Source organism: Capricornis sumatraensis, chromosome 13 (genome assembly GCF_032405125.1).
Source record: "Capricornis sumatraensis isolate serow.1 chromosome 13, serow.2, whole genome shotgun sequence".
In the NCBI taxonomy this organism is placed as follows: Eukaryota; Metazoa; Chordata; class Mammalia; order Artiodactyla; family Bovidae; genus Capricornis; species Capricornis sumatraensis.
The window spans coordinates 80,609,534-80,624,380 of NC_091081.1; the positions used below are offsets into that span (position 1 = coordinate 80,609,534).

At 39.8% G+C, this 14,847-nt stretch overlaps 1 protein-coding gene across 1 annotated transcript in view; it reads left to right on the forward strand.

Annotated features, from left to right (window-relative positions):
- ARID1B (AT-rich interaction domain 1B) overlaps nt 1–14,847 on the forward strand; it is a 419,926-nt gene that overhangs the window by 113,909 nt on the left and 291,170 nt on the right. Inside the window, exon 3 of the mRNA XM_068984869.1 lies at nt 9,714–9,863. Within this exon, the coding sequence (XP_068840970.1) occupies nt 9,714–9,863 (150 nt within the window). The remainder of the gene's footprint in view (nt 1–9,713; nt 9,864–14,847) is intronic.

Consider the following 14,847-nt stretch of genomic DNA (forward strand, 5'->3'; position numbering starts at 1 on the left):
ATTCTTATCACTGAGCCACCTGGGAAGCCCATATATATTGCGACTTTTATTAAATATTTGAATTTACATACTCAATGTGATTATTTCAGTATTAATTGCTATGTAGTATTTTCAGTTTAGTTGCTCAGTTGTGTTTGACTCTTTGTGACCCCATGGCCTGCAGCACGCCAGGCTTCCCTGTCCATCACCAGCTCCCAGAGTGTGCTCAAACTCATGTTCATCAAGTTGGTTAGAATTATGTAAACTGAAAATATGAAAACTCCCTGTTAAGCATCTCGGAATAGTTATTCTTTTATTATCAAATAGGAAATTTACATCTAGGCGTAAATAAAGCAGAAGTGGTTTGACATAAATACATTATAAAAAATGTGAAGTCAAAAGTTTGACAAACTTTGGATACCTTCTTTGTTAGTAAGTGTATGTACATATTTTAAAGATATACATACAATGAAATGCTCAAATCTTAAGTGTATGATTTGATGGGTTTTGACAAATAATGTACAACTTTGAACCTACCAGACCAGTTCAGGTACAGAATATTTTTGTTCCTTTCAGGAGTTTGCTCATCCCTCTTTCTAGCTAGTCCCTTTATCCCATAACCACTATAAATAAGTTTTTCCTGAAGTTGGACCCTTACCTTACACTGTGTATAGAAATTAACTCAAAATGGGTCAAACCTAAAAACATGAGAGCTAAAGCTGTAAAATTCTTAGAAGAAAACATAGGGGAAAGCTTTATGACTTTAAATTTGGCAGTGATTTATTGGACATGAAACCAAATGCACAGGAAACAAAAGAAAAGATAAATTGAAGTACATCAAAATTAAAAACTTCTGTGCATGAAAGCACACTATCGTGAGAACGAAAAGGCAGCACTCAGAAGAGGTGAGACTATCTGGAAATCATGTATCATTTATGGTATTAATATCCAGAATATATAAAGTATTTCTACCACACAACAACAAAAAAACTAACAACCCAATTTAAAAAATGGGTGAAAGTCTTGAATATAGTTTTCCAAGAGAACAAACAAATAACTGATAAGCTTGGGAAGAATGCTGAGCATCACTAATCATTAGCGAAATGAAAAGCAAACCTGTAATGAGTGTGATACCACTTCACACCCATTAGGATGGCTATTACAAAAACAAAAGAGCAGGTGTTGTCATGGATGTGGAGAAATTAGAACCCTTGTGCACTGCTGGCAGGAATTTTAAAATGGTATTCTGCTATACAAAACAGTATGACAATTTCTCAAAAAATTAAACATAGAACTACTATTGTTGTTGTTAGTGTTTAGTTGATAAGTTGGGTCCGACTCTTTGAGATCCCATGGACTGCAGCACACCAGGCTTCCCTGTCCTTTACCATCTCCTGAAGTTTGTTCAGATTCATGCCAGTTGAGTTGGTGATCCTGTCCAACCATTTTGTTCTATGTTGCCCTCTTCTTCCGCCCTCAATATTTCCCAGCCTCAGGGTCTTTGCAGTGAGTTGGCTCTTCACATCAGGTAGCCAAAGTATTGAGCTTTAGCTTCAGCAGCATTCCTTCCAATGGATATTTGAGGGTTGATTTCCTTTAGGATTGACTCGTTTGATCTCCTTGAAGTCCACGAGACTCTCAAGAGTGTTTTCCAGTATTACAATACCAATCTAGCAATTCTACTTCTGGGCTGGGTAAAAGAAGTGAAAGTAAAAGCTTGAACAGATAAATTGTATGCCTATTTTCATAGCAATACTATTCACAATACTATTACTACTATAAGCAGTACTTATAATGCTTATACTTATAAGCAATACTATTCACAACCTAGACAGCATATTAAAAAGCAGAGACATTACTTTGCCGACAAAGGTCCGTTTAGTCGAAGCTATGGTTTTTCCAGTAGTCATGTATGGATGTGAGAGTTGGACTTTAAATAAAGCTAGAGCACCGAGAATTGATGGTTTTGAACTGTGGTGTTGGAGAAGACTCTTGAGAATCTCTTGGACTGCACGGAGATCGGACCAGTCTATCCTAAGGGAAATCAGTCTTGAATATTCATTGGAAAGGCTGATGCCGAAGCTGAAACTCCAAAACTTTGGCCACCTGATGCGAAGAACTGACTCACTAGAAAAGACCCTGATGCTGGGAAAGATTGAAGGTGGGTGGAGAAGGGGACGACAGAGGATGAGATGGTTGGATGGCATCACTGACTTGATGTACGTGAGTTTGAGTAAGCTCTGGGAGTTGGTGATGAACAGAGAAGCCTAATGTGCTGCAGTCCATGGGGTTGCAAAGAGTCGGACACTACTAAGCAACTGAACTGAACTATTCACAGTAATCAAAAGATAGAACAACCCTTTTAGTATTGAACCCTTTTATTTTATCCTTGAGGCTCCCCTGGTGGCTCAGATGGTAAAGAATCTGCCGGCAATGCAGGAGACCTAGGTTCGATCCCTGCATCTGGAAGATCCCCTGGAGAAGGGAATGGCAACCCACTCCAGTATTCTTGCTTGGAGAATCCCATGGGCAGAGGTCCCTGGTGGGCTGTAGTCCATGGGGTCGCAGAGTCAGACATGACTGAGCGACTAACACAGTGTCCATGATGGCTGACGTGATAAACAAAATACTGTTCGCATTTAAAAATGGAATACTTTTTAACCTTAAAAAGGAATGAAATTCTGATACATGCTATAACATAGGTGAACCTTGAAAGTGAAAGTGCTAGTCACTCAGTAGTATCCAACTCTGTGACCCCAGTGGACTGTAGCCTGCCAGGCTTCTCTGTTCATGGGATTTTCCAAGTAAGACTATTGGAGTGGGCGGCCATTATCTCCTCTGGGGCATTTCCTGACCCAGGGATCAAACCCAGGTCTTCTGCATTGCAGGCAGATTCTTTAATGCTTGAACCACTAGAGAAGCCCAAGTGGAGTTATCGTTTAATGGAAATAGAATTTCATTTTGGGATGGCGAAGTTCTGGAGATGGATTGTTGTGATGGTTGCACAATGGTGTAAATCTACCTGATGCCTCTAAAATGTGCGCTTTATGATTAGAATTCCATGTATGACTATAGCAAAATCTATTTTTCTCATGTACCTACTGTGCTGGAATTAGATTATGTCTTCTTTCTGGCACTTGTAATTAGTGTCCAATGTAATATCCTTATTGGGACACATGGGAGTGTTTCATGGGGATGTATTTACAAAGTGAATTGCTAGGTCTTAGGGAAGTGCACCTTGAAACTTATTGGGGTGACCCTTTTATCAAACTTCTTTAGGAAGGAAGAGGATGAGAATATAAACCTTATTATTTCTTCAGTTTTGAAGGATGAACAGAGTTCAGGGTAAAAAGTAAAATGAAAAATGAAGCCTGGAATTCTGCACATTTAACATGATACGGAGATTTGAAAGTTATTAATCATATCCTTTATCAGAGTAGTTTCCTAAAACAAATACTTATAGTAAATAAATGATTTTTAGCTATACTTTCCCTCTCTAATACTATTTGGAACCATTCACATTTCTTTGAAAATTAGGCTAACTTTTTTTGTTACTGTGTATGCACACATTGCTGGAAAAGGAAATGACAACCCACTCCAATATTCTTGACTGGAAAATCCCATAGACAGAGGAGCCTGGCGGGCTGCAGTCCACAGGATTGCAAAGAGTCAGGCACGACTGAGCATGCATGATTGCGTACTCATGTTCCACTTCAAAATCCTCTTTATTTAGAAATGAGAGAAATTTTTGTTTTTCTTATCTTTAAATAACAAATAGACATCATAGGCATTTTCTGGAGATTTCCTTTTGGTTTAGTTTAGTGATATATATCCAGTACATTTCCTGGGTGGTAATGCCATACTTGGAGAAGGCAATGGCACCCCACTCCAGTACTCTTGCATGTAGAATCCCATGGATGGAGGAGCCTGGTAGGCTGCAGTCCATGGGGTCGCAAAGAGTCGGACACGACTGAGCGACTTCACTTTCACTTTTCACTTTCCTGCATTGGAGAAGGAAATGGCAACCCATTCCAGTATTCTTGCCTGGAGAATCCCAGGGATGGGGGAGCCTGGTGGGCTGCCGTCTACGGGGTTGCACTGAATCGGACACGACTGAAGCGACTTAGCAGCAGCAGCAATGCCATACTGGTAATGGTCAAGGCTACTCCGCTGCTGTCAGTATGAGGTTTGGGGTGTTTGTCTGTTAGATTAGGTTGAGCATATGTGTATCAAAGGCTTGGATGGTACAAGTGATTGCGGTTTTACAATGTTTTCCATCCTTAGTTTAAAATTTTATATAATATTAACTTTATTTAATAATCCATTGAACGACATTCATTTATTCATCCAACAACCCTTTACTGAGTGGCAGGCCCTCTTCCAAGAGGCATACCACGGATATAGGAGTGTGTAGTTAAGTGATGAAGACAAACAGTAGAAACAGGAACATGTCAAAGGTCAACTGACTAAATCTAATAATCTCCCCTCTGGTAAAATAGAATCAGAAATGGCATGAGAATGATGGTGGTTTAGGCAGGTCAGGGAAGGAATGGCATCTAAGACAGAAGTGCTTTGTATCCTCAATTTTCAGTACGCAGTTCCTGAAACTCAGTAACTCTTGGTTAAATTTCACTTGAATCCAGTAATTCGGTAATCTTCATTGTTGTTAAGTTGCTAAGTCGTATCTAACTCGTTTCAACCCCATGGACTGCAGCACGCCAGACTTCCCTGTCCTTCATTATCTCCCAGAATTTGTTCAAACTCATGCCATTGAGTCAGTGATACCATCCAACCATCTCATCCTCTGTCATCCCCTTCTCTGCCTGTTGTCAACCTTTCCCAGCATCAGCGTCCTTTCCAGTGAGTTGGCTCTTCGTATCAGGTGGCCGAACTATTGGATCTTCACCTTCAGTATCAGTCCTTCCAATGAATGTTCAGGGTTGATTTCCTTTAGCATTGACTGGTTTGATCTCCTTACAGTCCAGGGGACTCTCAAGAGTCTTCTCCAGCACCACAGTTTGAAAGCATCAATTCTTTGGCACTCGGAGTTCTTTATGGTTTGGCTCTCACATCCATACATCACTATTGGAAAAACCATCACTTCGACTAGACAGACCTATGTTGCCAAAATGATGTCTTGCTTTTTAATACACTGTCCAGGTTTGTCAGAGCTTTCCTTCCAAGGAGAAAGCATGTTTTAGTTTCATGGCTGCAGTCATTGTCCACAGTGAATTTGGAGCCCAAGAAAATAAAATCTGTCACTGCTTTCACTTATTTCCCATCTGTTTGCGATGAAGTGATGGGACTGGACACCATGATCTTAGGTTTTTGAATGTTGAGCTTTAAGCCAGCTTTTTCATGAAGTAAGAGATAAATAAAGACTCACAGTAGCCAAAATTGATTTCACAAAACTTGAGACAGTAAAATGTACTTCCCTCATGCACTGGTCCTTCAGGCCTTCATGACAGTGTACTATAGTAGGTTTCTCTGTCCTCGGCAGAGTCTGTTAAAGATGTAGGTCAGAGTGACAAGCGGTGGCTGAATGCCTTGATGGCATGTGAGAAGCCAGCAGTGTGGGGCCAGAGTTATTCTGAGCTTTGGTCAGACAACTTTTGGAGTTGGCTCTGGGGCATCCATTGTCTTAACATCTCCGTTATTCAATTTGTTTCTTAATAATGAAAAATCAGCAGTGGCCACGGGACTGGAAAAGGTCAGTTTACATTCCAATCCCAAAGAAAGGCAATGCCACAGAATGCTCAAACTACCGCACAATTGCACTCATCTCACATGCTAGTAAAGTAAAGCTCAAAATTCTCCAAGCCAGGCTTCAGCAGTATGTGAACTGTGAACTTCCAGATGTTCAAGCTGATTTTAGAAAAGGCAGAGGAACCAGAGATCAAATTGCCAACATCCACTGGATCATGGAAGAAGCAAGAGAGTTCCAGAAAAACATCTATTTCTGCTTTATTGACTATGCCAAAACCTTTTGACTGTGTGGATCACAATAAACTGTGGAAAATTCTGAAAGAGATGGGAATACTAGACCACCTGACCTGACTCTTGAGAAACCTATATGCAGGTCAGGAAGCAACAGTTAGAACTGGACATGGAACAACAGACTGGTTCCAAATAGGAAGAGGAGTACGTCAAGGCTGTATATTATCACCCTGCTTATTTAAATTATATGCAGAGAACATCATGAGAAATGCTGGGCTGGAGGAAGCACAAGCTGGAATCAAGATTGCCGGGAGAAATAACAATAAGCTCAGCTATGCAGATGACACCACCCTTATGGCAGAAAGTGAAGAGGAACTTAAAAAGCCTCTTGATGAAAGTGAAAGAGGAGAGTGAACAAGTTGGTTTAAAGCTCAATATTCAGAAAACAAAGATTATGGCATCTGGTCCCGTCACTTCATGGCAAATAGATGGGGAAACAGTGGAAACAGTGTCAGACTTTATTTTTTTGGGCTCCAAAATCACTGCAGATGGTGACCGCAGCCATGAAATTAAAAGACGCTTACTCCTTGAAAGGAAAGTTATGACCAACCTAGATAGCATATTCAAAAGCAGAGACATTACTTTGCCAACAAAGCTCCGTCTAGTCAAGGCTATGGTTTTTTCAGTGGTCATGTATGGATGTGAAAGTTGGACTATGAAGAAGGCAGAGCACCGAAGAATTGATGCTTTTGAACTGTGGTGTTGGAGAAGACTCTTGAGAGTCCCTTGGACTGCAAGGAGATCTGCCCTGGGATTTCTTTGGAAGGACTGATGCTAAAGCTGAAACTCCAGGACTTTGGCCACCTCATGCGAAGAGTTGACTCATTGGCAAAGACTCTGATGCTGTGAGGGATTGGGGGCAGGAGGAGAAGGGGACGACAGAGGATGAGATGGCTGGATGGCATCACGGACTCAATGGATGTGAGTCTGAGTGAACTTTGGGAGTTGGTGATGGACAGGGAGGCCTGGTGTGCGATTGTTTGGTTTAAAATGTCGGAAAAGCATCTAATAGATTTTTGAAAGACCTACATCTAAATTGATTTAAAGCAAAAACATTATTGATTATTAAAAAATTAAGACATTAGTTCCTGACAATTGAGGTATTATGTTTAGAAATTGGTTTTTAAAGGTAATGGTTAATAGTTAGTATTTAGAGATAGCTCTACAACTTGTAGTTTAATGAATAAAAATAGAATATGTGTAGAATTCCAGGTAGAATTATAATATTGCTGGTTATAATATTAATGGTAATCAATAGAAGAGGGGGCCCCATTTTGCAAATGGAGATGTAAGGCAGATATCATTATGTGATTGATAATATTCACACAACTAAGGTATAGGACGACTTGGATTTAGGTTTCATAAATTTCTAATACAAAAATTCTGTAGGTAAATGAGCATTTTAGTTGTCTCTCTTAGGTTGTGGCTCCTATGGAGGGACAGTGGGCCACATGCAGTTGGTTGGCTCTAGGCCCCAGGTCTTATAGCCCACCAGTACCGTGTTACAAGTTATCCAGGCTCTCAGAGGGTTAGATGCCAGTCAGTCGGTACCACATAATGAGACCATGTATCTAAAAGGAAAACAAGTAGATTTTTAATTGAGGAAAAGAGCAACAAAATCTCCCAGGCAGGTGCTTTTGATGGTTTTCCCCCTGACGTTTATTGGAATCAGCAGATTGTTGCTACGGATCCATTGGGAATTGCTTACATCCCCACCCATTCTACCTGCCTCACCTGCATCTGCCTTGCTTCCACGCTTTTCAGAGTTGGGATAGGTGGTTAAAGAATGAAGTAAGCTCATGGCTGCTCATAGTGTTAGGAGACTCCTGCAATATGTCCTCTCTTTGTCTTGCTTAGAAAATAGAGGACCCCCAGCCCCTGCCCTGAAACAACACTTCCATATTGTGTGTAAGGGTTTCTGTAAACCAGAAAGTCAACATAATAAAGTGCAATTCATAGGGGAGTTGCTGGCTGTGTTGACTGAGCTTTACAGTCATTTTAACACTGGCAAAGTGTTACCCTAACTGCTTCAAATCAAACTGCAAAGATGCTCGTGTGAAATATAGTATTAGATATCAAATCAAACATATGGGTGTTGAACGAAAGGATATGTGTTGTGGTAGTATATGGTATTCTAGCATGTGGAGTTGTATTTTATGGAAATTCTTTGGCTTGGCTTATGGCAGGGACATACATTCATTATGAGACATCAAGCTGTAAAATAAATAAAAGCAAAGAATTCAACTGTGCTGTTGAATGGTTTTCAATACAAACTTGTCTGTTCTAGTAACTTAGGATCTGTGTGATGAGAAGCATTTGTAAGTCGTTGTGGCCAAATGTTTTGTCACCATTGCTAGAACTTTGAAAATAATCTAGATCAGGTCAAAAGGTGTATGAACTTTATTATTGCAATTTTTTCTTTTTACTTCATAGTACATGTTAAAAATTACTGTGCTAATTGGTCTTAGAGGCAAAGTGTTTAATGTATTCCTTACTCTTTTTCCCTCTCATTCAATATTCTGTAGTCAATTTGTTTTTTAAGTGTATATATGGAACTGATGACTTAATTCTTAGAAGTAGGCTTATGAGGTTGAAGTTCTTGGATTTCTCAAATGAACTATATTGTGGTATTAACAGTGACTTCACTATTCTCGTCCCAGGAGTGCTTTTTGCCTTTTTGATATCTTGTTTTTCTTTTCCTTTCCTATTCTTTCTCTCAGTTAGGGAGAGATTTCTGATTTGATAGAACATCAGAAAATATCATCAATGGTGTATTTATTGCATGAGGAAGAACTTTTCTTTGAACAGTTTCAATATTTTTTAGATTCATGTAACTAGAAATGGAGAAGAACCATTTTAGGTCATTCTGTCCATATCTTGGGTATTTCCAGCTAAGTGCGTCCCTGGTAGCTCAGATGGAAAAGAATTATTCCATCCCTGGGTAGGGAAGATCCCCTGGAGAAGGGAATTGCAACCCACTCCAGTATTCTTGCCTGGAAAACTCCATGGACATAGGAGCCTTGGAGGTCTGTAGTCCATGGGGTCACAAAGAGTCGGATACAACTGAGTAACTAACACTTTGACACTTTACATCATTGACTGTTTATCAACTAGGAAAATAATATTCTTATATAGCTATGACTATCTTTCTCATATTGATAGTTACATTGTTTGATATACATAGTATCATTTTCTAAATAGTTTCATTTTATTGTAAAGCAGTGTTGCTTCTTTTTAGCAAAAATAGTAAATGGAATTGCTAATATAACTGGTATTTGCTAAAATGTAATTGAGGCATTCTGACCTTCCTTGAAACAAATGTGTACCCAAATCACAAGCATCCTACAAAATATTAGTAAGGGATCTTGAACTGGAGTTCATTTTCATTTGTGTATTGCATAAGAATGGATTAGTATAATCTTTCTCTGACTTTCTTGGCAGAAGCAATTTTTTTGATGTCAATATTGGGAGCTTTTTACCCCCTCTGGATTTTTGTGAAATTAGCAGTATTTGATATCTGATAAAGTATTTTGTAAAGCAGAGTTAAATTATCTTTTGTCTTCATTGATAGTATGTGAGGAGAAGGCAGTAGGCTGATTAATGCAGAGAATGTTAAAAATTTGAATTCAGTTGCTTAGCAAAGAACCCACTTCACATTGCTGAATCGAAACCATATTTGATTTTATTGAATTGCATGTTTAGACTTTCTCTCACTTGCCTGTCTTGACTCTTGACAGATGCCACCTCAGTACGGACAGCAGGGTGTGAGTGGTTACTGCCAGCAGGGCCAACAGCCTTACTACAACCAGCAGCCGCAGCCTCCGCACCTTCCCCCGCAGGCGCCATATCTGCCCTCCCAGTCCCAGCAGAGGTACCAGCCTCAGCAGGTGAGCGCATTCCTTGTCCCCAGGCCTCTGTCCTGTGTCCAAAGGCCACCCTGGGTTCTGAGACATCTTCCTGTCCCATTTAGAGAATTTATGTTCTCAGTGGGGAAAAATGAAGTTTTGAGAAAATGTAGAACTATATCCTAAACTGTTTGTTTATGAATGGATGTTGGAGATTGAAGGGTGGGAAGAATAAGTAAGCTTAATAGCTTCTTACATTACTGGTTAGTGACAGCAGAAAATGTCAGTCATTACATGTTCTTTGTCATGTGTATTCCAAATCTTACAAGAAAGTACTCTGTCACTTTGTTGAGGCTTATTGAGGAAAATGGTTTTATTGATCATTTAATCTTGCTAGTTGGCACATACATGGTGTTTTATCTTGAGCTTTCTTTTGATTTGTTTTAATGGTAAGTGCTACTGTATCAAAAACATTGTTGCCTTTGGCAGTATTATTCTTCCTAAACTAGTTTATAAACAGATAATCACTTCAATTACAATATATTAAAATGCCAAAGGGAATCATGTACTTTGAGTATGTTAAACAGTTTCTAGTTTAAATTAGCCTCATTAAATACTCTTTGAGGTTATTGGGCTGCATATTTCAGCTTACATGCTTTGTTGAAAAATAGTACACATGCTTTGGGTACAGTGATTCAGTGATTCAGTTTGATCTTGGTTTAGAGATTGTCACCGAAGATATTAAAAGGCATCATGAACTCAGGACCTGTACTCTGAATTCAAATAGAACTTTCATAGCACTTTCAGTCATAAGCATCAAATTGTAACTTTGCATTTTGTGTTTTCCTCTCTTCTTTCTTTTTTGTGGGTGGGGGTGATGAAGATGGGGAAGACAGTGGCACTGACTGTTCAGTCTTCAAAATGATTCCTAGACAGCTTGGGGTGATTGCTGATGCTAGGCAAAATATATAAATATATGAAGCTTAATTTTAACAAATTCAGCTGATTTCTTAAGTATTTTATTGGATACTTTGTAGGCTTTTTCCATGTGATTTTTAAGAGTTCCAAAAAGAGTTTATAGCTTTAAACAAAACAGTTTAACAGCTGAGACTGAAGAGGCCATAGAATCTTGTGTTTTGCATATGTATTTGCAAAATTTAAAGCAATTTATAGATGTAGGAATGTACACTATTTCAAAGTTATTTAGTCTGTTCTTTTATTAAAATCAGGAAAATTAAATAACCTTATAATACCATTTCTTTTTAAGTGAGCTCTGGTATCTGGGTTTATAATATATAAAGTTAAAGATTTTTTCATGGGCTTTCAGAGCCTTATTGAACTTCTCTGTAGGCAAAATGTTTTGTCAAGTTATCAAAGTTTAAGAAGGACTCAACAGAGATATTGCATTAGTCATTTTACTTCATTGTGCTAAAATGAATCTGATTGTACAACCAAATTGGTTAAGGATTCTGAGTGCCTGTCATTTCCTTCCAAAACCAAGTTCAAAATTTACTTCCTTGATGAAGCATTCACTGATGACTTCTTCCACATGGCAATTAGTTATTTAATATCTGTAAGGCCGGACCCTGGGGCCCATGATGGGCCGCCCCTCCTCTCCCTCCTGCTGGCGGGGGATGTCCCTAACAGAAGGAGCCTCCCAGATCCCGGGGACCGATGACAGCACACTTCACCAGCTAAAGCTGCCCCACCCAGCCATGTAGAAGGACCTGTCAGCCTGCGACGCCTCGGCCTGGCAACCTATCTGAACCCCTGTCCATCTAGCCTGACCATCCCTCGCAACGAACGTATAAACACCACCACCAACACGGTCCGGAGCGGACTTCCTTGACCTGCCTTGCTCGGGTCCAGGAACCCCGCCCGGGAGCGCTTCGCCATTAAAAAGACTGTTAAACACTCTTTTGATGTCCTGGTCTTTTACCTAACAATATCCTTTATATTTATATATATAAGCATACTACAGGTAAAATCTTATTTTTATGAGTACTATTCAGATGTGCTTAGTTTAGGTCTATTTTATGCGGTGAGCGATACTACCATTGTTTCATTAACTTGAATACAATAAACTATATGTCAGGAAGTGAAGTGAAGTCGCTCAGCCGTGTCTGACTCTTTGCGACCCCATGGACTGTAGCCTACCAGGCTCCTCTGTCCATTGGATTCTCCAGGCAAGGATACTGGAATGGGTTGCCATTTCCTTCTCCATATGTCAGGAAGTACTGTATAAAAATGACTTGATGTAAATACTTTCTTTTTTTGGTATATTCTGAGGAAAGTCAATTATTTCCCAAAGTATATTGGAATTTTTTTCTTCTTTTCACTATAGAATATCTAAATATTTTTTAAGTTTCTATAAACTCTTTTGGGACAAAGAAGTGGAAATCAGAGATATTTAGGGACCCTAATCAGAGGGCCTGGTTTTACAGGAACAGTTTTGATTTTTAGGGAGTTAGATATTTATATATATTGGGAAGTTTATCTCGGAAATGACATCTAGCATTTTCCATATAGTTAGTACCTCAAAACTGGAATAACAACCTCCCCCGAATCTATTCCAAAACAAAGTAAAAATAACCACTAGAATATCTTCAAATCAATCTGACTTTTAATAAGAATTTTTAATACTGAGTTCACATTTAAAAAATGAAGAAACTCAACTGTTTGAATTTAAGAAGCCAGTGTTTCATGACAGACGGAACATTCCTTCCTGTAGACTTTCCTTTTCTTTCTAGACATTGCATGCATCAGTTCAGTTCAGTTCAATCGCTCAGTCGTGTACGACTCTTTGCGACCCCATGAATCGCAGCACGCCAGGCCTCCCTGTCCATCACCATCTCCCGGAGCTCACTCAGACTCACGTCCATCGAGTCCGTGCTGCCATCCAGCCATCTCATCCTCTGTCATCCCCTTCTTCTCCTGCCCCCAATCCCTCCCAGCATCAGAGTCTTTTCCAATGAGTCAACTGTTCGCATGAGGTGGCCAGAGTACTGGAGCTTCAGCTTTAGCATCATTCCTTCCAAAGAAATCCCAGGGTTGATCTCCTTCAGAATGGACTGGTTGGATCTCCTTGCAGTCCAAGGGACCCTCAAGAGTCTTCTCCAACACCACAGTTCAAAAGCATCAATTCTTTGGCGCTCAGCCTTCTTCACAGTCCAACTTTCACATCCATACATGACCACAGGAAAAACCATAGCCTTGACTAGACGGACCTTAGTCGGCAAAGTAATGTCTCTGCTTTTGAATATGCTATCTAGGTTGGTCATAATTTTTCTTCCAAGGAGTAAGCATCTTTTAATTTCATGGCTGCAGTCAACATCTGCATTGATTTTGGAGCCCAAAAAAATAAAGTCTGACACTGTTTTCACTGTTTCCCCATCTATTTCCCATGAAGTGATGGGACCAGATGCCATGATCTTCGTTTTCTGAATGTTGAGCTTTAAGCCAACTTTTTCCACTCTCCTCTTTCACTTTCATCAAGAGGCTTTTTAGTTCCCTCTTCACTTTCTGCCATAAGGGTGGTGTCATCTGCATATCTGAGGTGATTGATATTTCTCCTGGCAATCTTGATTCCAGCTTGTGTTTCTTCCAGTCCAGCGTTTCTCATGATGTACTCTGCATAGAAGTTAAATAAACAGGGTGACAATATACAGCCTTGATGTACTCCTTTTCCTATTTGGAACCAGTCTGTTGTTCCATGTCCAGTTCTAACTGTTTCTCCCTGACCTGCAAACAGATTCCTCAAGAGGCAGGTTAGGTGGTCTGGTATTCCCATCTCTTTTAGAATTTTCCACAGTTTATTGTGATCCACACAGTCAAAGGCTTTGGCATAGTCAAGAAAGCAGAAATAGATGTTTTTCTGGAACTCTCTTGCATTTTCAATGACCCAGCGGATGTTGGCAATTTGATCTCTGGTTCCTCTGCCTTTTCTAAAACCAGCTTGAACATCAGGAAGTTCACGGTTCACATAATCTTGAAACCTGGCTTGGAGAATTTTGAGCATTACTTTACTAGCATGTGAGATGAGTGCAATTGTGCAGTAGTCTGAGCATTCTTTGGCATTGCCTTTCTTTGGAATTGGAATGAAAACTGATCTTTTCCAGTCCTGTGGCCACTGCTGAGTTTTCCAAACGTGCTGGCATATTGAGTGCAGCACTTTCACAACATCATCTTTCAGGATTTGAAACAGCTCAACTGGGATTCCATCACCTCCACTAGCTTTGTTCGTAGTGATGCTTTCTAAGGCCCACTTGACTTCACATTCCAAGATGTCTGGCTCTAGATGAGTGATCACATCATCATGATTATCTGGGTCGTGAAGATCTTTTTTGTACAGTTCTTCCGTGTATTCTTTCCACCTCTTCTTAATATCTTCTGCTTCTGTTAGGTCCAGACCATTTCTGTCCTTTATTGAGCCCATCTTTGCATGAAATGTTCCCTTGGTATCTCTAATGTTCTTGAAGAGATCTCTAGTCTTTCCCATTCTGTTGTTTTCCTCTATTTCTTTGCATTGATCACTGAAGAAGGCTTTCTTACCTCTTCTTGCTATTCTTTGGAACTCTGCATTCAGATGCTTATATCTTTCCTTTTCTCCTTTGCTTTTCACCTCTCTTCTTTTCACAGCCATTTGTAACGCCTCCCCAGACAGCCATTTTGCTTTTTTGCATTTCTTTTCCATGGGGATGGTCTTGATCCCTGTCTCCTGTACAATGTCACGAACCTCATTCCATAGTTCATCAGGCACTCTATCTATCAGATCTAGACCGTTAAGTCTATTTCTCACTTCCACTGTATAATCATAAGGGATTTGATTTAGGTCATACCTGAATGGTCTAGCGGTTTTCTCTACTTTCTTCAGTTTACGTCTGAATTTGGCAATAAGCAGTTCGTGATCTGAGCCACAGTCAGCTCCTGGTCTTGTTTTTGTTGACTGTATAGAGCTTCTCCATCTTTGGCTGCAATGCATAGTCTGTTGATTTTTGAACTAGGAGATCATCAGAAAGTATTACTT